The sequence below is a fragment of the Anas acuta genome, chromosome 13 (assembly GCF_963932015.1).
Source record: "Anas acuta chromosome 13, bAnaAcu1.1, whole genome shotgun sequence".
In the NCBI taxonomy this organism is placed as follows: Eukaryota; Metazoa; Chordata; class Aves; order Anseriformes; family Anatidae; genus Anas; species Anas acuta.
The window spans coordinates 2,623,101-2,649,152 of record NC_088991.1 but is presented as its reverse complement, the minus strand read 5'-3'; the positions used below and the strand labels follow the sequence as shown (position 1 = coordinate 2,649,152).

Here is a 26,052-nt window from a genome sequence, read left to right as displayed (position 1 = left end):
AGTTCAGTTGTAGCCAAAGCCTTCCTTTGGGGGACCTTTTGGATGGGTGAAAGGGGCTCGCAACGCGTTTTCTGGGGCCTGACTTTTCAGTTGTCTCCGATGCCGGCAAGTGATATATTTAGGCTTGCTGTGAAAGAGCGAATCTGGAGGGTCCAGTTGCATGTGGGGCTCTGTAAAAGCTACCCTGAGGAGTTCAGATTTACCCAAAGCCTTCCTTTGGGGGCACTTTTGGATGGGCGAAAGGGGATTGTAATGCGTTTTCTGGGGCCCGAGTTTTTAGTCGTCTCTGATGCTAGATAAGGATATATTAAGGCTTGCTGTGAAAGAGCGCATACGGAGGGTCCAGCTGCATGTGGGGCTGCGTAAAGGCTCCCCTGGGGACTTCTGTTGTACCCAAAGCGTTCCTCTGGGGGCACGTTTGGATGGGCGAAAGGGGATTGGAACGCGATTTCTGGGGCCCGAGTTTTCCATTGTCGACGATGCCGGCAAGGGCTATATTTAGGGATGTTGGAAAAGGGCGAACACGTAGGGACCAGTTGCATGTGGGACTGCAAAAAGGCTCCCGTGGGGAGTTGAGTTGTACCCAAAGCCTTCCTTTGGGGGCACTTTTGCATGGGCGAAAGGGGCTCGCAACACGTTTTCTGGGGCCCGAGTTCTCAAGCGTCTCCCATGCTTACTAGGGTTACGTTTAATGTTGCTCGGAAAGCGCGAACAAGGAGGGTCCATTTGCATGTGGGGCTGCGTAAAGGAGCCCCTGGGGAGCTCATATGTACCCAAAGCCTTCCTTTGGGGGCTCTTTTGGATGGGCGAAAGGGGCTTGTAACGCGATTTCTGGGGCCCAAGTTTTCAGTCGTCTCAGATGTCGGCTAGGCATATATTTAGGGTTGCTTGGAAACAGCGAACCCAGAGGGTCCAGTTCAATGTATGACTGCAAAAAGGCTCCCGTGGGGAGTTGAGTTGTACCCAAAGCCTTCCTTTGGGGGCACTTTTGCATGGGCGAAAGGGGCTCGCAACGCGTTTTCTGGCACCCCCTTTTAAGGTCGTCTCCGATGCCGGCTAGGGCTATATTTAGTGTTGCTCGGAAACAGCGAACCTGGAGGGTCCAGTTGCATGTAGGGCTGCATAAAGGCTTCCCTGGAGAGTTCATATGTACCCAAAGCCTTCCTTTGGGGGCACTTTTGGATGGGCGAAAGGGGCTCGGAACAGGTTTTCTGTGGCCCGAGTTTTCAGTCGTCTTCGATGCTGGTTAGGGCTATGTATAGGGTTTCTCGGAAAGAGAGAACCTGGAGGGTCCAGCTGCATGTGGGGCTGCGTAAAAGCTCCCCTGGGGAGTTTAGATGTACCCAAAGCCTTCCTTTGGGGGCGCTTTTGTATGGCCGAAAGGGGCTCGCAACGCATTTTCTGGGGCCCGAGTTTTCAGTTGTCTCCGATGCCGGCAAGGGATATATTTAGTGTTGCTGTGAAAGAGCGAATACAGAGGGTCCAGTTGCATGTGGGACTGCAAAAAGGCTCCCTTGGGGAGTTCATATGTTCCCAAAGCCTTCCTTTGGGGGCACTTTTGGATGGGCGAAAGGGGCTCGCAATGTGTTTTCTGGCACCCCCTTTTAAGGTCGTCTCCGATGCTGGATAGGGCTATATTTAGTGTTGCTCGGAAGCAGCGAATGTGGAGGGTCCAGTTGCATGTGGGGCTGCGTAAAGTCTTCCCTGGGGAGTTTAGATGTACCCAAAGCCTTCCTTTGGGGGCGCTTTTGTATGGCCGAAAGGGGCTCGCAACGCATTTTCTGGGGCCCGAGTTTTCAGTCGTCTCCGATGCCGGCAAGGGATATATTTAGTGTTGCTGTGAAAGAGCGAATACAGAGGGTCCAGTTGCATGTGGGACTGCAAAAAGGCTCCCTTGGGGAGTTCATATGTTCCCAAAGCCTTCCTTTGGGGGCACTTTTGGATGGGCGAAAGGGGCTCGCAATGTGTTTTCTGGCACCCCCTTTTAAGGTCGTCTCCGATGCTGGATAGGGCTATATTTAGTGTTGCTCGGAAGCAGCGAATGTGGAGGGTCCAGTTGCATGTGGGGCTGCGTAAAGTCTTCCCTGGGGAGTTCATATGTACCCAAATCCTTCCTCTGGGGGAGCTTTTGGATGGGCGTAAGGGGCTCGCAACGCGTTTTCGGGGCCCGAGTTTTCAGTTGTCTCCGATGCCGGCTAGGGCTATGTTTAGGCTTGCTCAGGAAGAGCGAACACGTAGAGTCCAGTTGAATGTGGGGCTGCGTAAAAGCTCCCCTGGGGAGTTCACTTGTACCCAAAGCCTTCCTCTGGGGGCACTTTTGGATGGGCGAAAGGGGCTCGCAACGCGTTTTCTGGGGACCGAGTTCTCAAGCGTCTCCCATGCTTGCTAGGGTTACATTTAATGTTGCTCGGAAAGCGCGAACAAGGAGGGTCAAGTTGTATGTGGGGCTCTGCAAAGGCTCCCCTGGTACCCAAAGCCTTCCTTTGGGGGACCTTTTGGATGGGCGAAAGGGGCTCGCAACGCATTTTCTGGGGCCCGAGTTTTCAGTTGTCTCCGATGCCGGCAAGGGATATATTTAGGCTTGCTCTGAAAGAGCGAATACGGAGAGTCCAGTTGCATGTGGGGCTCTGTAAAGGCTCCCCTGCCGAGTTCAGATGTACCCAAAGCCTTCCTTTGGGGGCACTTTTGGATGGGCGAAAGGGGCTTGTAATGCGTTTTCTGGGGCCCGAGTTTTCAGTCGTCTCCGATGCTATATAGGGATATATTAAGGCTTGCTGTGAAAGAGCGAACCTGGAGGGTCCAGTTGCATGTGGGGCTGAGTAAAGGCTTCCCTGGGGAGTTCATATGTACCCAAAGCCTTCCTCTGGGGGCACTTTTGAATGGGAGAAAGGGGCTCGGATCAGGTTTTTTGCGGCCCGAATTTTCAGTCGTCTCTGATGCCGGCAAGGGCTATGTTTAGTCTTGCTCAGGAAGAGCGAACCCGGAGGGTCCAGTTGCATGTGGGGATGCTTAAAGACTCTCCTGGGGAGTTCACTTGTACTCAAAGCCTTCCTTTGGGGGAGCTTTTGCATGGGCGAAAGGGGCTCGGAACACGTTTTCTGAGGCCCGAGTTTTCTATTGTCGACGATGCCGGCTAGGGCTATATTTAGGGATGTTGGAAAAGGGCGAGCACGTAGGGACCAGTTGCATGTGGGACTGCAAAAAGGCTCCCCTGGGGAGTTCAGATGTACACAAAGCCTTCCTCTGGGGGTACTTTTGGATGGGCGAAAGGGGCTTGTAACGCGTTTTCTGGGGCCCGAGTTTTCAGTCGTCTCCGATGCCGGCTAGGGCTATGTTTAGGCTTGCTGTGAAAGAGCGAACCCGAAGGGTCCAGTTGCAGTTGTAAGGTAGTAAGCCAAGGTGAATAATTAAACCAAGATTCCTATCAATTCTGTCGGTCTTCATATTCCCATTTTCTCTTCTCCAATCCTTCCCTGAGCTTGGACTCTTTCCAAGTCTTAATTAAAACCTTGTCCCCGGGTTGTATCTTGTTAATTGCTATGTCTAACGGATGGCGTTGTGCTACCAAACCTTTCGCTCGGAGCTCCCTCTGTCGGTTCGTGAGTTGCATTAAATAAGGTCTCAACTGGGCATCCTGTAACTAAAGGGTGATCAAGTGGCAATTCCAAGACATATGGCATACCATATAACATTTCAAAAGGAGAAATTCCTACATCAGTCCTGGGCTGTGTCCATATGTTTAACAGCGCAAGAGGTAAACATTTTACCCAAGAGGCTTTTGTTTCCAGCATTAGTTTAGTTAGTTGTTTTTTAATTTCATCATTCATTCACTCTACCTTTCCAGAACTTTGGGGATGCCATGAAGTGTGGTATTCCCAGCTTGTTCCTAGAGCTTTCATGGTCTCTCGAGACACTTTGGAGACAAAATGAGGGCCTCGGTCAGAGTCAATTGTTTCTACAATTCCATATCTAGGAATAATATTCTCAAGTAGTATTTTTACCACGGTTTGAGCCGTGGCCCTTGCTGTCGGAAAAGCCTCCACAAAATGTGTAAGATGATCTACAATCACTAATAGATATTTGTACCTCCCTGTTTTTGGGAGGTCTGTAAAGTCCAATTGAATTTTAGCAAAAGGTCGGTGAGTCAATTCCCGACCTCCCGATACTTTTTTTCTCAAGTGTTGGGCGTTTACCTTTCTGCAAGTTAAACAATCATTTACAATTCGTTTTGCTATATTATAAATTTCAATACACATATACTTTATTGCAAATTGATCCACCAATGCTTGAGTTCCCCAGTGGGTGTTTTCGTGAAACCTTTGTAATACCCTCAGAGCTGCGGATTTTGAAAGCATTCCCCGTCCATCAGGCAGCACCCATTTGCCTTTATCTGTTTCTTTTATCCCCATTTGAATCATTTTGCTTTTTTCTTGTAATGTGAAGCTAAGCAGAGTATAAATTGGCCTATGATGGTAACAATGTGTGTATTTCTTCCTGTCCCCCCATTCATAATCATAGCATGGAAATTTCATTGAATCATTCCCGCAGTCTGAGCAGTCTTCCCTTGTTTTTATAATTCGCACGGTCATTAGTGCCGCTCTTTTAGCCTCCTGGTCTGCCAAATTATTCCCTCTGATCTGAGGGGTGAGGCCTCGCTGGTGTCCTTTAACGTGTACTACAGCAATTTCTTTAGGTCCTCTGATAGCCTGTAAGACTTGGGTAATCAGTTCTTGGTGTACTAATCCCTTTCCCTGTGAATTAATGAGCCCTCGCTCTTCCCATATTTTACCAAATGTATGTAATACCCCGTATGCATATTTTGAATCTTTATATATTGTGCCACTTTTGCCCTTTAGCAGTCTTAAGGCCCGTAGTACAGCATATAATTCACAAGCCTGGGCAGACCAACTTGGACTTAAAGGTCCGGATTCAATTATTTCAAAAGTTTTCCCATTCACTAATGCGTACCCCGATTTCCGTTTCCCTTCCACTATTCGTGAAGAACCATCTACGTATATCTGTTCCCCTATAAGTAACTCTTCTTCCTCCAAATCAGGTCTCAATTTTGTTTGCTCTTCTATATTTTGGAGGCAATCATGTTCTAAGGGCTAGTTCGGTTCCCCATAAAGAAACTGAGCAGGATTTTGCAGGGAAGTTGTTGTTAAGGTTAGTTTTGGGGAGGAAATTAGAATTCCTTCATATTTTAGTAACCTAGCATCTGTGATCCATTTTTCTGTTTTTTGCTGTAGTACTCCCCGGATATTATGTGGGGATTGATTTCTCCTCCGAAGGTAATTTTCTGTGCTTCTTCTACTAATACAGCAGCTGCTACTACTACCTGTAAACAACTTGGCCAGCCCTGACTAACTGGGTCCAGCAATTTGGATAGGTAAGCCACAGGTTTTTTACTCCCTGCCCATTCTTGGGCTAATACTCCATATGCAGTGCCCTCATTGCTGTTAACAAATAAGAAAAACGGTCTCCTCAAATCCGGAAGACTCAACACCGGAGGGCGTACTAATTCTTCTTTTAATTTTTCTAATTGTTTTTCATCTTCTTTGGTCCATTTTAGCAACCCATCCTTAGTCAATTTTTTATAAAGAAATTTAACTTTGCCACTGTAATCTTCAATCCATTGTCTACAATAGCCAGTCAACCCTAATAATTGTCGTACCTGCCTCTTAGTTCGTGGGGTCGTTAAAGCCAATATCCCACTGATTCTGTCTGGGTCTAATTTCTTAGCTCCCTCACTTAGTCGGTGGCCCAAGTATTTTACCTCTTGTTCTACAAACTGCAGCTTCAATTTCGAGACTTGCAGTCCCTGCAAGCTAAGAAAATTCAACAGCTGTATGCTGGCCTGCCTAACAGTATCTTCGTTTCTCCCTGCTAATAACAAATCATCTACATACTGTACTAATGTTACTCCTGGTGGCTTATTGTAGTTTTGTAAAATTTGCTCCAGGGCTTGTCCAAATAAATTAGGTGATTCAGTGAATCCTTGAGGAAGGACAGTCCACCGTAATTGCTGCTTTCAGTAGGTATCTGGGTCTTCCCATTCAAAGGCAAAATAATCCCTACTACCTTCCTCCAGAGGACATGCCCAAAATGCATCCTTTAAATCCACTACGCTATACCACTGACCATCTGGGTGCAATTGACCTAATAGGGTATGGGGATTTGCCACAACAGGAAATCTGGTCACGGTTCTCTTATTAATTTCTCTTAGATCATATACCAATCTATATTTGCCATCTTTCTTTTTCACTGGTAATATTGGAGTATTAAACGGGGACATACAAGGTTCTAGCAACCCTTGTTGTAATAACCTTTGAATTTCAGGTTTTAACCCTTGTCTGCCTTCCTCAGACAGGGGGTATTGTTTAATTCTCGTTGGTACACCCGGGTTGGTTATAGCTACCTTAAAAGGTTTAATATCTAATCTTCCTACACTTTCTGGAGTGTACCAGACTTCAGGATTTATACTTTGCTCATCCTCCGCTCTCAGAGGACACAACATAATTTTTAGCTCTTTATCTACTACCTCTAAACTTATGCCTAATTCTACTATTAAGTCTCTCCCTAACAAGTTATATTCTGCCTCAGGCGCTAAGAGTAAGGATCCCACCCCTAATTTAGAATCCGATTCAATTAACACCTCTTTGATAACAGGGACCCCAAAGGGTTCCCCTTTTGCTCCAATTACTTGAACCTTTTCTGTCGAGATTTTACATCCTAAAGGCAGATTTTGGACTGTAGATCTTTCAGCCCCTGTATCTATGAGGAACTCAATTTCCTCACGCTGGGGACCTATTTTTAACTTTATCAAGGGCTCAGTTTTCTTTCGGGTCCCCAGCAGATAGAGCCCCTGACACCCCTAGTCTTCCTTAAACATCTTCTCATCCTCCATTCTCAGTCGACACTGCTTCTTCTTATGACCTTTCTTATTGCAGTAAAAACAAGTCACATCCCTCAATCCTCCTGTCACTTTCCCTTCTCCCTCTAGTTTTTGGCAAACCACCTTTGAATCTTTTCTGTATTCGCCTCTTATTTGCCCCTCCCACATCACAGCCATCATTATTCTTGCTTGCTTCTTCTCCTTTTCATCCTCCCTCCTTACATACACTTTCTGTGCCTCCCTTAACAATTCGTCTAGACCCCGGTCTTGCCAATTCTCTATTTTCTCTAATTTTTTCCTAATGTCTATCCAAGACTTTGCTACAAACTGAGTTTTTAGCAAAGCCTCTCCAACAGGGGTTCCTGGATCTAATCCCGAGTATAGTTGCAAACTTTTGCATAATCTCTCCAACCATTCTGTCGGTGTTTCATCTTTCTTTTGTTGCTCATTAAAGGCCTTATTAATGTTTTGCCCTCTTGGGACTGATTCCCTAATTCCCTGAATGATAATGGTGCTAAGGTCCTGCATATGGCCACGATGTATAGGGTCCTGATTATCCCAATTGGGCCTCTGTAATGGCCATTTAACATCTGTTGAAGGACCTTGCTGGTGTTGCTGATCCCAAATTCGCATTCCAGCTTTTCTAATCATTCCTCTCTCTTCCAATGTAAATAATATCCCTAAAATAGATTGCATCTCTTCCCAGGTGTAGATATTGGGCCCTAAGAACTGATCTACCCGTTCTGCCACCCTTAAGGGGTCCTCCAATAGGTTTCCCATTTCTTTCTTAAAGTCTTGGACATCTCCGGAGTTCATGGGGATGGCCACATATCCCATACCGGGTTGTGGTCCTCCCATTGCTATTTCCCTTAGTGGATACTGTTATAAGCTCCCTCTTAATTAATTTTCAGAGAGCATTGCTTTTAATAATAGAAAGGAATTTATTGAGTAAGCAACAGCAAGCAAAACAGCGCTGGGCGGCCGGGGAGTCTCGGCTCTGCCAACGGCGCGCACCTTACCCCCCCCAGGGTCCCTTTTTATATCTTGGTGATTTCAGGATTACGCAGCACATCTTGGTGTACTCTGCGACTGCGCGCACTGTTGCTAGGGGGTCGTCTCTGTCCCTCTGGTGGTCGTGAAGATGAAGGCCGTAGTCTTCCTCGGCGTTGTGGTTCAACTTCTTTCTTTATTTGGTCATGTTGGCCCAGCGTGAGACAGGAAGGCAGGATGTTGATACACTAGTTTAACAACTTATCAGAACATGGTTACATGAACTTTGCAGCTGTGTTTTCTGAACAAAAGAGGCTACTGAGATGCAGAAGGAGGGAAGGGGAGAGGATTCTCTTTTTTGTTACATTAAGCAATGGAATTTTCATAGTGTCTAGCTAAGCATTATACAGCTCCTTACTTCAGCAGGAAACCTTTGCAACTCTCGCTCCTCAAACAAAACTCTTTGTTTTATAATACAAAAGACAATGAACAAACATCTATGGTGTATGTATTACAGATACAACCCCTCTTCATTTTTAAGCTGCTGTCTTCTGGCCTGACTCCTAGTTATTGGTCCCTGAGCACTAGAGTCAGAGTCGCTGTCGGCATCTCCCTGGGGCTGCGGATTAGGAGGCCCGGGAGTCGGAGGGGCTGCAGGTGGGATTGGTGAAACATAGGGAGGCGGTGGGGCTGGGATCTCTAATTCTCAGTTTTTCTTATGCCTCCCGTCCCCTCCTTTTTCTTTTAGAGGGTATAATTTGGTCTGAGTTTCCAAACTGATCCACAAATGTGCATACTCACTCTCTTCTAAACTAAAGGGTTCCTTTGAGTTCACATAAATATTTAGGGCCTGGCAAACCCAATCATCAAAGGACCCAAATACAGGCCAGTAAAGGTGGTCTCCTCGAATCTGTTTACCACCCCAAACTTCAATGCAATAATGTATCACTTTTACTTTATTTCTTCCCCGCCTAAAAGGGGAATCATCCCAATTTTTGATCATTAATCCCAAAGGACTATCTGGAGGAATAGGGGGTAACCTAACATCTGTCGTTACCCTGCCCACAGGACCAGAAGGCTTACTCTTCTTCTGTCCCATCTTCTGGAGTGCCTTCACACACACACACAAATCGCTTCCCCCTTTTTGTGGCCCAGTCCCTCGCGGGATGTGGGAACTGCACTACCGAGGGGTCCGCACTCGCTTCGTCCGCAATTGGACATCTCACAACGCTACGCTCCAGGATACCCAACCCCAACCGAACAGATCACCAGCCTATACTTACTCACTCCTGAGTCATCATTCGGTCTTCGTGCACAAAGATTACTAGGGGTTGCTGGCTTTATTTGCTTGCTGCCGAATCTTGGGTTTGTCGGTGAAGGGTTTGAGTGAAAGTAGTCCAAGCGAAGGCCGCTGAAATCAGCGGGGCGACCCCTCTGAAGGTCTTTCAATCAACTTGCCTTCATCCGAGTCACAGCACCAAATTTGTTATAAGTTGCCCCCGTAATTAATTTTCAGAGAGCATTGCATTAATAATAGAAAGGAATTTATTGAGTAAGCAACAGCAAGCAAAACAGCGCTGGGCAACCGGGGAGTCTCGGCTCCGCCAACGGCGTGCACCTCACCCCCGCCAGGGTCCCTTTTTATATCTTGGTAATTTCAGGATTACGCAGCACATCCTGGTATATTCTGCGACTGTGCACACTGTTGCTAGGGGGTCGTCTCTGTCCCTCTGGTGGTCGTGAAGATGAAGGCCATAGTCTTCCTCGGCGTTGTGGTTCAACTTCTTTCTTTATTTGGTCATGTTGGCCCAGCATGAGACAGGAAGGCAGGATGTTGATACACTAGTTTATCAACTTATCAGGAGATGGTTACATGAGCTTTGCAGCAGTGTTTTTGAACAAAAGAGGCACCCAACATGGCCGCCCGAAAGCCCATGCTGGAGAACTGCATCTCCTGACATGCTCTGCGCACCCAACATGGCCTCCATGGTTTGGGTCAATCCTGGACATGAAGATGGACTAGGAGAAGCACTCTTTGAGAGCAGTCCTGCAGAGAAGGGCTTGGGGGTTCTGGTGAATGAAAAGTTTGAAATGAGCTAGGAGTGCATGCTTGCAGGCCAGAATGCCAACTGAATCCTGGGCTGCATCAACAGAGGAATGGCCAGCAGGTTAAGGGAAGGGATTGTCTCCCTCTATTCTGCCCTTCTGAGGCCCCACTTGAAGTAGTGTGTCCAGGTCTGGGCCCCCCAGAACAAGAAGGATGTTTATCTTTTAAGAGCGGGTCCAGAGGGGGGCTACAAAAGTGCTCAAGGGGATGGAACACTTCTCCTATGAAGAAAGGCTAAGAGAGCTGGGGCTTTTCAACCTACAGAAGAGAAGGCTCCGGGGTGACCCCATTGCAACCTTGCAGTACTTAAAGGGGACGTAAAAAAAAAGATGGGGAACAACTATTCTTAATCAGATAAAGACAGGATAAGGGGGAATGGCTTTAAACTAAAAGAGGTGAGATTTAGATTAGAGGTTAGGAGGAAATACTTCACTTGGAGGGTGGTGAGGCACAGGAACAGGTTGCCCAGAGAGGTTGTGAATGCCTCATCCTTGGTTCAAGATCAGATTGGACAAGGCCCTGAGCAACCTGATCTAGTGAGTGGTGTCCCTGCCTATGGCAGGGTGGTTGGAACTGGATGATCTTTGAGGTCCCTTCCAACCCAAGCCATTCTATGATTTCATGCTGTCGTTCTGTTGATTACTATGTTGGACACTTCATATTTTGAGCTTCCTTTTTTTTTATAAGCTATGTAGGCTTTGGCTGCAGCTCCATAGTGATCAGTGCAGTCTTTCTTCAGGGTATAGATAATTCCCCTTCTTTCTTAATAACTGTAATAGCAATTCCAAGCTGTAAACTACTTTGTCATCCTAAGTTGTCCTTTCTTCTTAGGCTTTAGGTTATATATTAGTGACAAAAGCTCAATTTAATTAAAATACCTGTTTGTATTAGGCGCTGAAATTGAAAACCACTGTGAAAGGGGATACACCATCTACCCTGGCAACCACCAGCTTCTATAAAAAGGAGGTGAGTGAACCCATTTGTGTAAGGAGAGTTCAAAAAAAAAAAAAAAACAAACACTAAATTCAATTGAGCATAGCACTTTATATCAGTTTTATATATTGTTTATTTACTTTCTGATTAGATACTATAGCAGCAAAGTTGTAACGTATAGTGTGTTAAAGTGATTCTTCAGCCCATAGCAAATGAATAAAGGATGAGCCTGAAGGTAGTAGTACTTCTCATGCTAATGCAAGTCTGGATATTTTTATATCTGATCATATTTCATGAAAGAAAAAAATAAAACAAAACAAAAAACCATAATATTTTCCATAACCAATCATCTTTTGATTATTTTAACATCTTTATCAAGTTTAAAGCAAAATTTAGTTGTGTTTTTATTTCCTGTAACTACATTTTTTTTACAAGGCATAGGAGTGAAAAATGTAAATTACACTTTTCTAGGTGCATCTTATATATAGAAACTTCAGAAGTGCTTGTAGAATTTCAGACTGCAGCTTAATACTTAATATTAGAGAAGAGAGGGGAGAGGGGACAGAACTTAGGAGGTAAGTACAGAGAACACATGACAAAAGAACATTTTGGGGGAAAGGTAGTTTTAGCAGTACCATGTCTAAATATCACAAATGAACCATGAAATGAAATCAAACTGTATATGCATGGTGGTGCATATATTTTAAGTCTGTATTTTAATTGTTTAATAAGAAATTTCCAGGGTTGCACTGAATATCAGCTGCTTGGGTTTTAATTCCAGTGTTCCAAGAGTGTATCATACTTATTAGTCTCCAAATCCAATTGTTAGGGAGAGTATTTCTCTGCAAGAAAATTAATTAGATTTTGTTATTTCAAATTCAAAAAATATACTTTTAAGAAATGTACCCTGCCAAAAGTATTTACGTGTTCTTACATGTCACATCTCATTAGTGTCTATATGATCAGTATTTCTTAGTATAATTAATATGTATCCCTTATGTTACATCATAGCCTTGGGAGTCCCAATCTTTCTGCAGTAATTTTCCTCATGAAGTTGTCTGTGCAGATTCCTGGGGCCAGTTCTTGCTGGTTTCTACAGACGCTGGCATCTTGTTAATTGATGGTTAGTAAATGATGCTGTGTTCTTGTGTCAATTATTTATGTATCTGACCATTTTCTTCAAAATAAATGTTCATAAGCTCTGTTTAGGTAATTGGTAAGTCCTCACCTGCAAGGAGAGTACCAATCCAAGTGAATCTATTACATTTATGTAATCTAGCTGCAGATTTTTTCTCTGCATCAGAATTCTTATTTTGAGCCAATTTTTGTGCAGATTTCTGAATGTTTTGTTATTTCAGATGCTGTTATCGTGGCCATCTGAAAAGATTTATGAAGTCAAACCCAAACTCAAGGAGCATCTGGATTTTTTAGCCCTTGATGATACTAATGAACATGAAGCACCAGGCTTATGTGGTGATGAAAGCCTGTTTCTTCCATAGCAGTGCTTTTACTAGTTTGACCTCTTATCTTCTGTGTGCCACATAAGGCCATTGGGACTAAGGGAATGAAGTTAGTTATCAGTGAAAATTTTCAGACTTTCGAAAGAAAGGTCCCTTTCAGGCTTCAGTTGCATAATTTCATCCATGGCAATGATAAAACACTCCTATAAGGAAGTACTGGTTATGATGCTGCAGCATACTTACGAGCTTTGTGCAGAATGTTTCATTTTCATGAGAAAAAACAAGACTTATTTTATTAGAAAGAAATAGTTCAGAACCATTGACTACCAAATTTTAGCAGAATTTTAAAGAAATATGTGTGTTTTCTTTTTTAGATGGTCAGCCATCAGTTCAAGTATTTGATAAAACTCTCCAAATAAAGCAGATGCATGTGTTGGAAGTTCTGGATCTTTTGATTGCCCGAACAGACGAAAGTAGGAAAGGTCCTTGTTATTTGGTTCTTATTTGAATGTCTGTTTAACTGTTTATTTGGCAGACATATCGGTAGAAGGGAATGCCTTAGGTGCTTTTCTTTAAGAGTTGTTTTTGTTTTTTTAACTTGGAAGCATGCTGTAGAATTTTAATTCCCACAGCACTAGATTTATATAATCACCTTTTGTCCTTTTGTCACATCACATAGCTATTCTTAATTATTGTAATTAGGTTTTTGAGCTCTGAGTTTATTGTTCTCCTTTTCAGATCTTTCCACTACTTTCCCTTTGCTGATTTCCCCTGGGCTGCTTACGTACATGCCCTATGGCTTTAGGGTTTGTAAGTGTCTTGAGGTAATCATGTTTTTATCAGTGGCAAGTGCATTAGATGCCTCATTTAGAATAAGGGAGTGCATACAACAAGTACTGTTTGTTGTTTGTTTGCTTGTTTTTCTAAAAGGTGTGGAAAAAAATCTCTAGATGCTCAGAATCATGCTTCAGAGCAAACCTGAAACTGGCCATATTGAATCATCAAATGGTTTTGGTTGGAAACAACTTTTCAAGACCTTTTAGTCCGACCTCCCTGCCATGGTCAGGTACATCTTTCAGTAGATGAGGTTGCCCAAAGCCTCATCCAGCCTGACCTTGAACACTTCAGGAGATGGGACATCCACATCTTCTCTGGGCAACCTGTTCCAGTGCCTCACCACTCTCATAGATTAGATAAAAGGAATAAATTCTTCGCTAAATCTACCGTCTTTCTGTTTGAAACTATTACGCCTTGTGCTGTCACTACGTGCCCTTGTAAAATGTCTCTCTCTCTCTTTCTTATAAGCCTCCTTTAAGTATTGAAAGGCCACAATAACGTCTCCTCAGAGCCTTCTTTTATCCAGGTTAAAAGAACACAGCTTCCTCAGCCTTTCTTGTAGGTGTTCCAGCCCTCTTATCATTTTTGTGACCCTTCTCTGGATCCACTTTAACAGGTCCATGTCCTTCTTGTGCTGGGCACACCTGAGCTGAACACAGTACTCCAGGTTGTATCTTACACGGGCAGTGTGAAGTGGGGGAGTATCACTTCCCTCGACCTTCTAGGCCACACTTCTTTTTGTGCAGCACAGGATATGATTAACTTTCTGGGCTGAAGGTAGACATTACTGGCTCATGTCAGATTTGTCATCCACCAGTATATAGTTGGTCTCCAGCTACTCTTAGAACTCAACACTCTGGAAATCTCCCTAGCTGAATAATGTGTTTGTTCAGTTGTACAAAAACGTGGAGGAAATTACTTATGCTGTCACTGTTCTACCAAATGTGTTACTGGTTTTTGTTCTGTGATGTGTAACCACATTCTAGTGCTATAGATTATATTCTCTTAAATATTCTGGTATAAAAAAAAAAAAAAAAGAACTTAAAACCCGTCTGTCCAAACAACTTTTTTTTTTTTTTTACCCTCTTTTCAAAAGGATTAAATGTCCCTAAAATATGCACTTTTTCAGTTATGTACTTTTTACCCAAAAGTCTGTGAAGTGAATACGCACAGTGCAAGAACAGGATCTGTATGTGTAACACAGATAAAATAATTAGAAATCTGGTTGTTTTATTGTTTTTTACCACATTATGTCTGTTTGCTCAATATTAGCTGAAGTGACATTTACCCAAGCTAAGGGTAAAATGTGGTTCCTTTCATACCATTGGGAGATGCCCATTTTGGCTGGACCTGATGAAATTCATCCTGGAACCCTTGCAGAACCAGCTGAGATTACCTGAGAGGCATTTACAGTCATCTCTGAAGACACCTGGCGGGTGGGTGACATTTTTGAAGATCTGAAAAGGGTAGTTGTATCTGAAGCTTAGTTTATGAAACTTCTAGAATAGATAATTGCATTTAATAGTCAAAACGCTGTGATGATTGGTTAAACCTGAAGAGAGAGATGTTACAAGCCATTTTGAGGTAACAGGATTAGGCATTACTGGCATCAATTCATGATGCTTCAAGCATATTTTGATAAAGAGTTTTTGTGTAAAAAGTTGAAGAGATTTTTGACTGCTGTTGTGTGTGCTTTATGAATCATTTAGAGGAGAGAAAGGTCTTTTGTTCTTGCTAGTATCCTTGCCTCTTGTTTTGTATTTGTATACCATAGTGAAACTGAGATCTGGAGTGGAAGTTATCATTGCCCTTTATTTTCAGACTATGCCTTAGTCTAGTTAAATGTTAGATGGGTAAAAGCAATCTTATATTGGATGTACAAATTGGTATTAAAGACTATATGGGTTTTTAGGATACAATAATATATTAAAAGGTTAATTTTGTATGTACTTTAAATGCGTCCTTCTGATGTACTTCAAGTGCATCGATGTAGAACTGGTATTTTAAGACTCAAGCAGAAAGACTGATGTTTGTGCTATGAAAATGTTCATATAGAATGTGGTATTATCCAGCACTCAGTTCTAACAACCAGGTTTGAGATCACTTTAAGGTAGCTCATTTCAGAAGAAAATCCTGTTTCTACTGCTTTCTAGTACCCTCTGTATTTCTGGGAGAGAGGAAATGTTAACAGTGAAACTAGAACTGAAGATAATGCTATCACTGAGATTTTTCAGGTCAACATACCAAAAGAAGGGGGTATTTCAGGCACCAACAATACATCTGGTATTAATGACAGATGCAGAAATTGCTTTGGTAGCAGTGCTCTCTTTTCTAATGTTAATTAAATTTGACTTAGTAATGAGAGATGAGTTATAGAAATGGATCCACTTTGTCCTCCAAACATGTTTGTTTATTTTTTTGCTACAACTTATTTTGTGAAACACTTAGACATGGTGAGGGGGAAGGAGGAAGAGCTCCTTCACTTGGAATAATCAAGTCTGTAGGAGGTGAAGAAAAACTCTCTTAAAAAAAACGACACCAAAGAAAAGCTTGGATGATAGTCAGTTTCATGAGCAGCCACAGATGTAATACCGCAGTGGGGTTATTTGGGACATTTGCAAAATAACTAGTATCCTGAAAGAGGAACGCATTGAGGAGTGCAATCTTTAGGATGCATCCTATAGGACACACCTGACAAAGAGACAGAGCTGAATTAATGGGTAGTAACGCTGTTCTTGAACATTTGATTTAGCTTATGTTTTCTAGCCTTCCTTTCAAAAGGGTGAATTTTGCTTGCCATTCTTCCTCCATGAACTCATTCATGGAAGCACGCATTCTTGTATGTACGTTCTTGAAAAGAGAGAGATTGCATATATTTCATTTTCCTTTTATCGGTGTTGACAGTAAGAATTTGCTGGTTGATCAGTGTTTCAAGTTGTGGTGGACTTAAGGAAACATTGCATCTTCTTTTCTCTTACACTTTTCCAGAAGCTGGATTCATGTTTATCTATTATCAGAATTGAAGGCAGCACATGTGGTCTTGCTTTTGTGTTTATGGTTGGATCCACACTGACTATACATGTATATTAAGAAAGCGTGCTTATGTTTCCAGCTATACCAGCTAGACTAGTAAGAGAGTATACTTTTGTCAGAAAATCTTGTTTTACTTCCATTTTAAGAAACTTGGCTTTTAGTTAAGAAACTACTCTTAACAATAGCTTATTTCCAACTGCAAATAGTAGTGTATCATTTATTTATTTATTTATTTTAAATTTCAGAGTTGTGTATTCCACTCATGTCTATCTTTGTGGAAAAAAACATTTATCCATGGTGGTGGATGCTGTGCTATTTTTGCAGTTGGAATATGCCTTGAACCTAACTTGCCTAACTTTGAAGAACTGATAAGCAAAACCAGTCCGCATCCAAAAGGTTTTCAGACTCTGTTAAGGATCCAGGTATCAGCTGCTAGGCTGGATGGTTCCAGAATTTAAAGTTAACCCTTCTTCTCTTGCCTTTAGTTTGTATCTGTCGTATTTTCACCGTCTCCTAGCAGTGTAGGTTTCACTGTTTTGAGGCTCCTATTATTTAATGCCACAGCACCATCTGATGGGAAACTCTGCTAGTGAACTGAAAGGGTTGCTTACTGGACCTGTAGAGTCTAGATAAAGTTCACAAGCAGTCTTCCTGTCACATTGCTGCTTACACTCAGAGAAGCAAAATTGTTTAACTTTGCTTTTATGGCAATACTGTCTGTTAGGTGATTCATCTCTTTGGAAGTATTAATTTCAAACCACCACTGTCTTTCTCTAATTTGCTGTTTCCTGACTTTCTCCATCTTCAGGAAAAGACTCTCGTCTCCTTGTCTTCAGATTGAGTGCTGTCCAAAAAGATATAGAAACAAAGCAGATGATAAGAAGCAAATATGACTGCAGAGAAAATAAATTGGAGAGAACAAAAGGTAGCTTTATTATCTTGTATTAAAAGTGTCCACTGTGGTATTGTGCCAGTAGTTGCCAGGGTTTATTAGCTCCCTTGAGGCTGTTGTAGGTATTCACCTTTAGTTTTATCCCTGGACAGTTAATTCAAACTTTAAGCTTATGTGTGAAAATAACATAGGGTACAGTCCAGCCTATCATTTGAGAACTTGGTAAAAAAATACCATGTTACTTGGCAATCACTGCTGATGAAAAGCTCTGGTGAAAAACAGATATGTTGCTTTCAGGATTGAGGGGTATAAGAAAAATTACGCATGGATGTAAGACTGAAATAAAGGTCACTGTGAGGTAGAAGAACAATGGCAAATCTTTTTTAATTAGTAATGCTTAGAATAGTTTGGGTATTGCAGATTATTTTAGTAGATGTAAACATTTTCCGATATTCAGCATCAAGCTTCCTTGGAAAGCTGGAAACTACAGAATAGTAAAGAAAAAAACATATATTCACTCTTTTACTTGCAAAAGGAGTAAGGGGGAAAATAGTTTTCAAAAGACTTACTGCCTTTTGTCTTTTTCTAGAATTTAATATTATCCTGTAGGGATGTTTGTAATTGTGTGGTGCTCAGGTATCAGATACCCATTGTACTAACCATCATACAAATACAGAACAAAAATTAAAAAATAAAAAAAAACAGTCTTTACCCCAAATACTTACAACCTAAAATTTTTTTTTTTTCTTAGGCTGCCATTTGTATGCCATTAATACTCACCATGGCAGTGAACTGAGGATTGTTGTGGCTATTGGGAACAAACTACTTCTCATCACAAAGAAATACAATCCATGCAACAGTTTAACCAGCAGCTCTCTGCTGTCATTACCTGAATCTCCAGTAGACGAGTTCCAGTACATCTGGGTATGTGTAATCTAATCACTAATCACTTTTACAGACTGGGCAGCACTCAGCTAGTGGAGGAAAAAGGCAAAGAGCATGCATTTTATCATCTGGAACCTCCAGACAGATGTAAGTGAGAAGCAATACGATAGAGATCCATCATTGATATGCCAAAGAAATATTTCAGACTTCTTAAATTGTCATCTTGTTTTGTATCATGCTTCTCTGCTTAGATTACATCCTTGTAAATTCATGGAGTAGTTCAATATTCACACTAAGAACCTGAAAAAGAGAATAATACTATTATTTATCTCATAGGAAATACGCCTTTCTGACCCTCCAGTGGTTATGACACTGGTGGATGGACCTACTGGAGACAGTGACAATATGATCTGTGTGGCGTATCGGCATCAGTTTGATTTAGTTAATGAAAGTATTGGGGAGTCCTATAGACTGCATCATGTTGAAGCAAACAAAGTAAATTTCTAGCATTTAAACTATTTTCTTGCAGAATAGGTCCATGCTGTGCTGACGTCCTGGGAGCAGCATTTACGGAGATCCTCTCTTCTCCTTTACTTTTCACTTTTTTAACTTCTACTTTAGAGTACTCGGAGGCATTTTTTCCTTTTGGAATGTGTGATAATAATCACTCCTAAGAGAGGTAGTTATAAGGTATGACATATTAGGAAAGAGCATGTGTTTCAAGCTCTGGAATATTGTTGTCAGTATAAATGCAAAGCCACTTTTTCTCCTTCCTTAGTCAATATTTTGATTTTTGTCTTTTCTTCATGGTCTCAGTGTTTTATTCTTTAGGAGGTTGCAGCAAAATAATTTCAGGTTTTGGCCACCATTATCTCATTCAGATTTGCCTATTTGCATGTACTAAAACTGAAATATTTGTGTGTATCTTTTAGTTCTAAACTGCTGCCCAGCCAAGTAATACATTAACTGTATCTTACTAACTGGGACATAGGGTTGGGATTTAAGTAAACATCCTGATTTTTGGAAAAGGGTTCAAATGTTTCCTGTTGCTGGGAAGATAATGATCTTCAGCATTTTGAAAATCAAATAATTTCAATAATTTCTTAATATGGATGTGAATGTATAGCTTTAAGCATAATTTAAAAAAAAAAGAAGAATCTTTTACAGGGTTACTCTTGTGTTCTGTTGACTTCTCTGCTCATAATGGTATAAGGGACGTCTCTTTTGATTTGATGCTTCTTGTTGATTTTTTTTTAAATCATCTGTGTTTTTATTCAGATTTGATGATGAAGAGGGTTGGTACTCCTAGCATTGGCAATACAGTGTTAAGATTCTCCACAGCAATGGGAATCTATTTTAATCTGGATTAAGAAGGAAATACAATTAAAGAATGTGGACAGTCAAGAATCGCCCCCCTCTGTTCTCTTCCCCAGTAACCCTTATTTCCTTTGAGAACACAGACAAAGCAGGAAGTTAATTAGATCTGTGCTAGTGATTTTTGTGTTGTTGAAATTGGTTACCAAATTATTTCCACAGGTCACAAAGCAGAAATGTCTTTCAGTTGCTAAAAAAGAATGGGTCAAAAAGTGTTTTGTATAGATATATATAAGCTTCCAGGTCTGTTTAACAGTTCTTGCCTTATATTTGTCTTAAATCAAGAGAACACCTACTTTATTGCACAAAAGAAAGCCATGAAGTTCATGAAGTCAATCTCCAGCCCTGCCCAAGTAGCAAATAGTGTGGTCTAGGAGACATTTGTCTAATCCAGTCTTAAGTATTTCATCAGGGAGGTCTCCTTTTCTGAATGTATATACTACTATTTATGGGTGTCTTGTTTTTCTTTTAATTTAACTGTAAAAGACAAAGACAGGATTAACGTATGAGAATATAAGTAGCCTATACTATGCAAAAACCATTTTAGTTTATCCAGCAGTGGTTCTCAGTTTCTAAATTCAGCTTATTCAGTAATTCTTGAAGTACATCCACGTCAATCAATGTACCTGTTAGTGGTTTTGATCCAGTAATTGGCACTTTTGATCTTTCTGCTAGTCATGATTTTCAGTTGAGCTTTTTAGATTTCACTTTTTGGAAAGAATTGCTATTTTTAGCATAGCATGTTAATTCAAAGCTACCCTGAAATAACTTAGTTTCCCAAAATTTATATTGTCAAGTAAGTTAGGTATGTTTGTATCATTTTATACTGTAGCTATGTATTTATACTGAAGGTACAAAATTGAATATGCATTACTGAAATACAGAATTGAATACAAAAGAAATTGATTTCCATCCTATTGGCATCCTGAAAATGAATCACAAAAAAGAAATATATATTTTTTTCTTTTATCTGTAATTGTGCACCAACTGATTTGATTGCTTCTTAGTCAAAACCTGGTCATAGTAACATCAGTATCCTATCTGCCTGATCATTACCCTTTCCTATTATCATTGCAGGTAAATTTTGTTGCAGCTATTGATGTATATGAAGATGGTGAAGCTGGCCTACTGTTATATTATAACTGTAAGTAGTTAGGGAAGGCTGGAAATGATAATATTTCAACATGTAATGATATTGATAATATTTCAACATGTAATGATAATATTTCAACATGTAATTCTTTCACCAGCTGATGTGATTTTTTTGGACTTCAGCAAGGCTTTTGACACGGTTTCCCATAGGATCCTACTGGACAAAATGTCCACTGTACAGCTAAATAAAAACATCATACGATGGGTGAGCAATTGGTTAACGGGCAGGGCCCAAAGGGTTATGGTAAATGGGGCTGTGTCAGGCTGGTGGGCTGTCACCAGTGGGGTCCCTCAAGGCTCCATTTTAGGGCCGGTACTTTTCAATATTTTTATAAACGATCTGGATGTAGGAATAGAAGGTATTTTGAGCAAGTTTGCTGATGATACCAAACTTGGAGGAGTTGTGGACTCGAATGAGGGTGGAAAGGCCTTGCAGAGGGATCTGGATAGGTTGGAGAGCTGGGCGATCACCAACCGCATGAAGTTCAATAAGAGCAAGTGCTGGGTCCTGCACCTGGGACGGGGAAACCCTGGCTGCACGTACAGACTGGGCGATGAGACGCTGGAGACCAGCCTAGAAGAGAGGGATCTGGGGGTCGTGGTAGACAGCAAGTTGAATATGAGCCAGCAGTGTGCCCTGGCAGCCAGGAGGGCCAACCATGTCCTGGGGTGCATCAAGCACGGCATCGCTAGTAGGTCAAGGGAGGTGATTGTCCCGCTCTACTCTGCACTGGTGAGGCCTCACCTCGAGTACTGTGTGCAGTTCTGGGCACCACAGTATAAAAAGGACATGAAACTGTTGGAGAGTGTCCAGAGGAGGGCTACGAAGATGGTGAAAGGCCTGGAGGGGAAGACGTACGAGGAACGGCTGAGGGCACTGGGCCTGTTCAGCCTGGAGAAGAGGAGGCTGAGGGGAGACCTCATCGCAGTCTACAACTTCCTCGTAAGGGGGTGTCGAGAGGCAGGAGACCTTTTCTCCATTAACACCAGTGACAGGACCCGCGGGAACGGGGTTAAGCTGAGGCAGGGGAAATTTAGGCTTGACATCAGGAGGGGGTTCTTCACAGAGAGGGTGGTTGCACACTGGAACAGGCTCCCCAGGGAAGTGGTCACTGCACCGAGCCTGTCTGAATTTAAGAAGAGATTGGACTGTGCACTTAGTCACATGGTCTGAACTTTTGGGTAGACCTGTGCGGTGTCAAGAGTTGGACTTGATGATCCTTAAGGGTCCCTTCCAACTCAGGATATTCTATGATTCTATAATTCTTCATTGGAGTTTAGATCTGTATTTTAAAGTTTCAGTGTTTCATGGAAAGTATTTCAAAATACTTTTTTTTTTTTCAATTTAAGTGCATATTAGAAGGACTAGAAATGGAAGTACTGTTTTATTGTGGTGTGTGTAATTGGACAGACATTACCATCTTACTCACAAAAGTCCTATTTCTTCAGATCTATCTTATTCTTTGCTTAGTCTCACACTGGGTGTTTCTAGGACATGTACAAATTAGTATTCCACCCCTTTTCTTCTTTGTGCTTTCCCATTCTGTCATTGTGCTTTCTTTCCTTCTGCACACTTCTTTGTGCTGGCACATTTTAAAATTGTAATTCTCTTAATCTCTTTTTATAAAACGGCCTTGGATTTCATATGGATATGCTATTCTGTGCTGTACACATGTAGCTTTCAGTTCTCAGGAAAATCAAAGTAATGAGTATGAAACATCCTTTATGAGGTGATGCTGAAGGACAAAGCACAACTTTCTGTTTCAGATAGCATGCCCTATTTGCCTTTCCAAAGAGAGCATTGATGGAAACAGGATAAATACATCTACGTATTCTAGCATTGGCCGTTAGATTGGTACCCCAGGGAAAAAGTCTCTAAAGTGTATCTTTGTATGCTCTGTGAGGCCTCATTGGTTTCGGTAGTTTAACAAATCCTACCTAGTTCTGGTTCACTCAGTACTGCTTCAGAACTGAAAGGTCTGAGACAGAGTAGTGTGAATTCCCAAACCTGTACTTCTGTGCAGAATCAGTCCTACTCTAGTAGGCTCGTCACAGAGCCAAAGCTAACAAACTTGGTTGATCCTAAGGTCCTAACGCCTGTTGCACAGGGTTGCAGCAACTTGAATCCCTATTTGTAGGGCCCTGTCACAGGGAAACCTCTTATGGTCTTGTGACAGTTTTACAATTATGAAAGTATCATCATGGAACAAGTATGAAAACACATGATTTGACAGTGTTCTAAGTTTGGATTTCAAACAAGACCTTTTTTTTTACACTTGTGGATATAAAGTTAGTTTAAGTTTAAGGACAGCGATTACAGAAGAAAAAAAAAAAAAAGAGAGAGATTTTACCTAAAAATAGAGAAGTAGTAGATTCACAAGTTATATGATTAATGAAATCTTGGTATCTGTAGTATCCCATGGGTATTACAATCCTCAAAGAACACAAACTGTGCTAGTATGTGGCTGCTTGAAGGGTAGTTCTTACAGTCAGAGGGGTACAGCTCTGCTTACATCACTTTCAGAAATGTTCTTAACTATTCCTCCATCCATAGACAAAGTAAGGAGCTGATGATTGCTGAAACAGAACAATACTTACTTTGTGAAATCTGACAAGTTATTAAAATGTAGCACTACTATTTTTATCTTGTAAATGTATTCACAAAGGAAGCACGTTTCCCTTATGGTCTGTTTAGATATAGAGGGACTTCTACATAAGTGTTTGATATTTATCTGTGTATTATCCACACTTCTGTAAAATCTACCCATAATGTTGGTGTTTGTCATTTGTGCTGTAAGATATTGGAGGTTTCTTTTTTCCTTTTTTTGTTACATATGTTTGCCAATATAGAAAGGTGTATCCTTTTAATGGAGGTTCTCCACGCGTCCAGTCATCGGCTTACGACTTTCACTTTAGCTGGAATCAAGTTCCTTATGCTGTTGGTAAGAACATACCTCTTTTACCCTTTTTTCATTACTGTTTAGGCTTGCACTTGGCTGTTGGTGGAATTGCAGCATGTGTGCTAGGAATATATAAGAATAAATATAAAATTAAAAATAATTTAACATACATACATCTATTTTTAATATAATAAAATTTAATAAATATGGGTTAATAAATTCCTATAAATAAGAATTTCTTCATGGAGAGGGTGGTTAACCATTAGAATGGACTGCCCAGGGAAGTGGTGGAATCCCTATCCCTGGAGAGGTGTTGACATAACACCAAGGTGTTGAAGGATTTTTTGAAACAGCAAAAATCCCATGGCTTGCTGCAGCTGAGCAAACCAAGCTAGCAGGGCAACTATGAGAAGTTCCCATGACAGTGTTCCCACATCGCCCAATTGAGGAATTTAGAAAAATATTGTTACCAGCCTCTGGCTTCAAGGACAAGGTCTACATGACTGCTAATCACAAGAGGGGTTGTTTTCTTGCAGGTGGGGTTGTTTTCTTGTAGTTATTTGTCTGAGTGCTTTTGACCAATAATTTTGTGTGAAACACTATCCACCCCTGTTAAGTTCACTATAAAAGTTAGGCTGTTCGGGCAATAAAATGGAGCAAGATCTGACTCTACTGGTGTCTGTCGTGCTTTCAGCCGTGCTTCCTGCAACACCAAGGGACATAATGATGGAACTTGGTAGGTCAGGTTGATTGTTGGGCTTGAAGGTTTTTTCCAACCTAGATGATTCTGTGATTCTCTAAGCATATTGCATTCATGATGCCACTTCAGCTAAGATTCTGCATATGGTATCTTTAATAAGTAGAGCCTTGGGGCCAAGTTTTTCCTCTGATAAACTTTTTTTTTTCCTTTCTCTTTTTTCTGTTTTTTATTTTCCATTCAGTTTATAGTCTGCCAGGCATGGAGAGTGAAGTTTTCTTCAGGCTTGTATCTGAATGTCCATCAGTACAGTAGACAAATTTTGTCACAGGAAAGGGAGATACCAGAGTAGGTCAGATACTCAAGAATTGTTTTCAGGGAGCATCTGAGAAACATTTACATTAATCATTCTTCCTTGCAAAATAATTTTTGTTTCATTGCAGTCTGTGCTTTCCCTTCTATCCTTGCCTTCACTACTGATTCCATTGAGATCCGATTAGTGGTGAGTGGAAACATAGTCCACACAGCAGTTGTGCCTGAGCTTCAGCTTGTAGCATCAAGGGTAAGACACGAGAAAAGCATGTTTGACTATTTGTGAGGTGTTGGGACCTAATTCACATAAAGAGTTGCTGAAGCCCAAACCAAACCAAAACTGACACATTTTCTGATTTGTATTAACTGTTAATTTGTCTGATCTTAGCTTGTAGTGAGTACAGTGAGAATCAGAATTGATCTAACTGTCCTTTATTGCTTGCAGTAATGCAGAGCTGAAGTATTTGATTATTTACAGGGCAAATGCTCTTCTGAACATCACAGAAGTTCTCCCCATTTACAGTGAGATAGCCTTTCTGTGGCCAGCTATAGTTAACTTAGCAGCAATACAGCAACAGTGGCAATAGAACATAGTGGACAAACATTTAAGCTCTTCTTCAGCAAGTGTTTAAGAAAGTTTTGCTGTACTAATGATGAGTTCTTTGTGATTTCAGTCAGATATTTATTTGAAAGCTACTGCTGCAATAAGGGGATCATCTCATAGCAGTTCTAAGGAAATGAGTTCAAGTTCTCCTCAAGCACTGACGGCTTATGAAATACCAGAATGTCCTCTTTCTTCTTGAGAAGGTAACATGGTTTCCAGGCTGCTTGAAGCTTTGATTATTATCTTTAGTAAAATGAAATCAATCAGTTAAAAGATTTTGTTTTCATGGCTGAGAGTCTGGAAGATGGAAACCTTATCCAGAGATCTGAAACACCTGGCTGAGCTTTTGCCCCGTAGTACCTCTTCTGAATGCACAGCAGCACTGTTTTGAAGAAATATCATGTCTGTAGGAGGGGAAGAATTAAGCTTCACTACCTTAATGAGCCTTTGGCAATATGGCCAAGACTATAAAGCAAAAAGAGGTATAAAATTGTGGGAAAACTTTCAGACTTCACATATGCCATTCCTTTCATTTATGAACAGCTAATTAATTTATGATAGCTAATTAAACTATTGAAAACTAAAGGCAAGAAGTATTTCTAGTCTCAAAAGAGTTAATAAATTTAAAGTTAATAAATGCACAGTAAATTTGGTGTAACATGATCTGTGAACAATCGATCTACAGGGATAAATAATAGAGAAACAAAGGAACACCAACTAGATAATGCAAGATGTATGTAGATCTTGTTCATTTAGACGTATTTAAATCTGCTGCTGCACTGTTGACAGAAGAGGAAAAGAGAAAGGAATCTGAATTTCAGTTTTTAAGACAGGCAATATGCTTTTTCTCAGTAAGCCAAGTTGTCAGTCTGCAAAATGTGGACTTATTTCTTCCTCCTCCTAGCCTATTTATAGTGAAAGATACAGTACAAGGAAGATCTTTGTTACTTGGGTTAAAAAGCACCCCACATAATGTTTATA

The 26,052-nt window shown here is 41.2% G+C and overlaps 1 protein-coding gene across 1 annotated transcript; it reads left to right on the top strand.

Moving 5' to 3' along the window:
- Positions 1–8,036: 8,036 nt before the first annotated feature.
- Positions 8,037–25,415, top strand: LOC137863851 (GTPase-activating Rap/Ran-GAP domain-like protein 3). Its single transcript, XM_068697385.1, has 12 exons — positions 8,037–8,042; positions 8,516–8,551; positions 10,884–10,958; positions 11,937–12,048; positions 12,760–12,858; positions 17,064–17,180; positions 17,899–18,071; positions 18,369–18,527; positions 20,484–20,550; positions 23,366–23,500; positions 24,599–24,717; positions 25,142–25,415. Exons 1-12 carry the CDS (start codon positions 8,037–8,039, stop codon positions 25,268–25,270), a joined length of 1,227 nt encoding a protein of 408 aa, XP_068553486.1. The 3' UTR covers positions 25,271–25,415.
- The last annotated feature ends 637 nt before the right edge of the window (positions 25,416–26,052 follow it).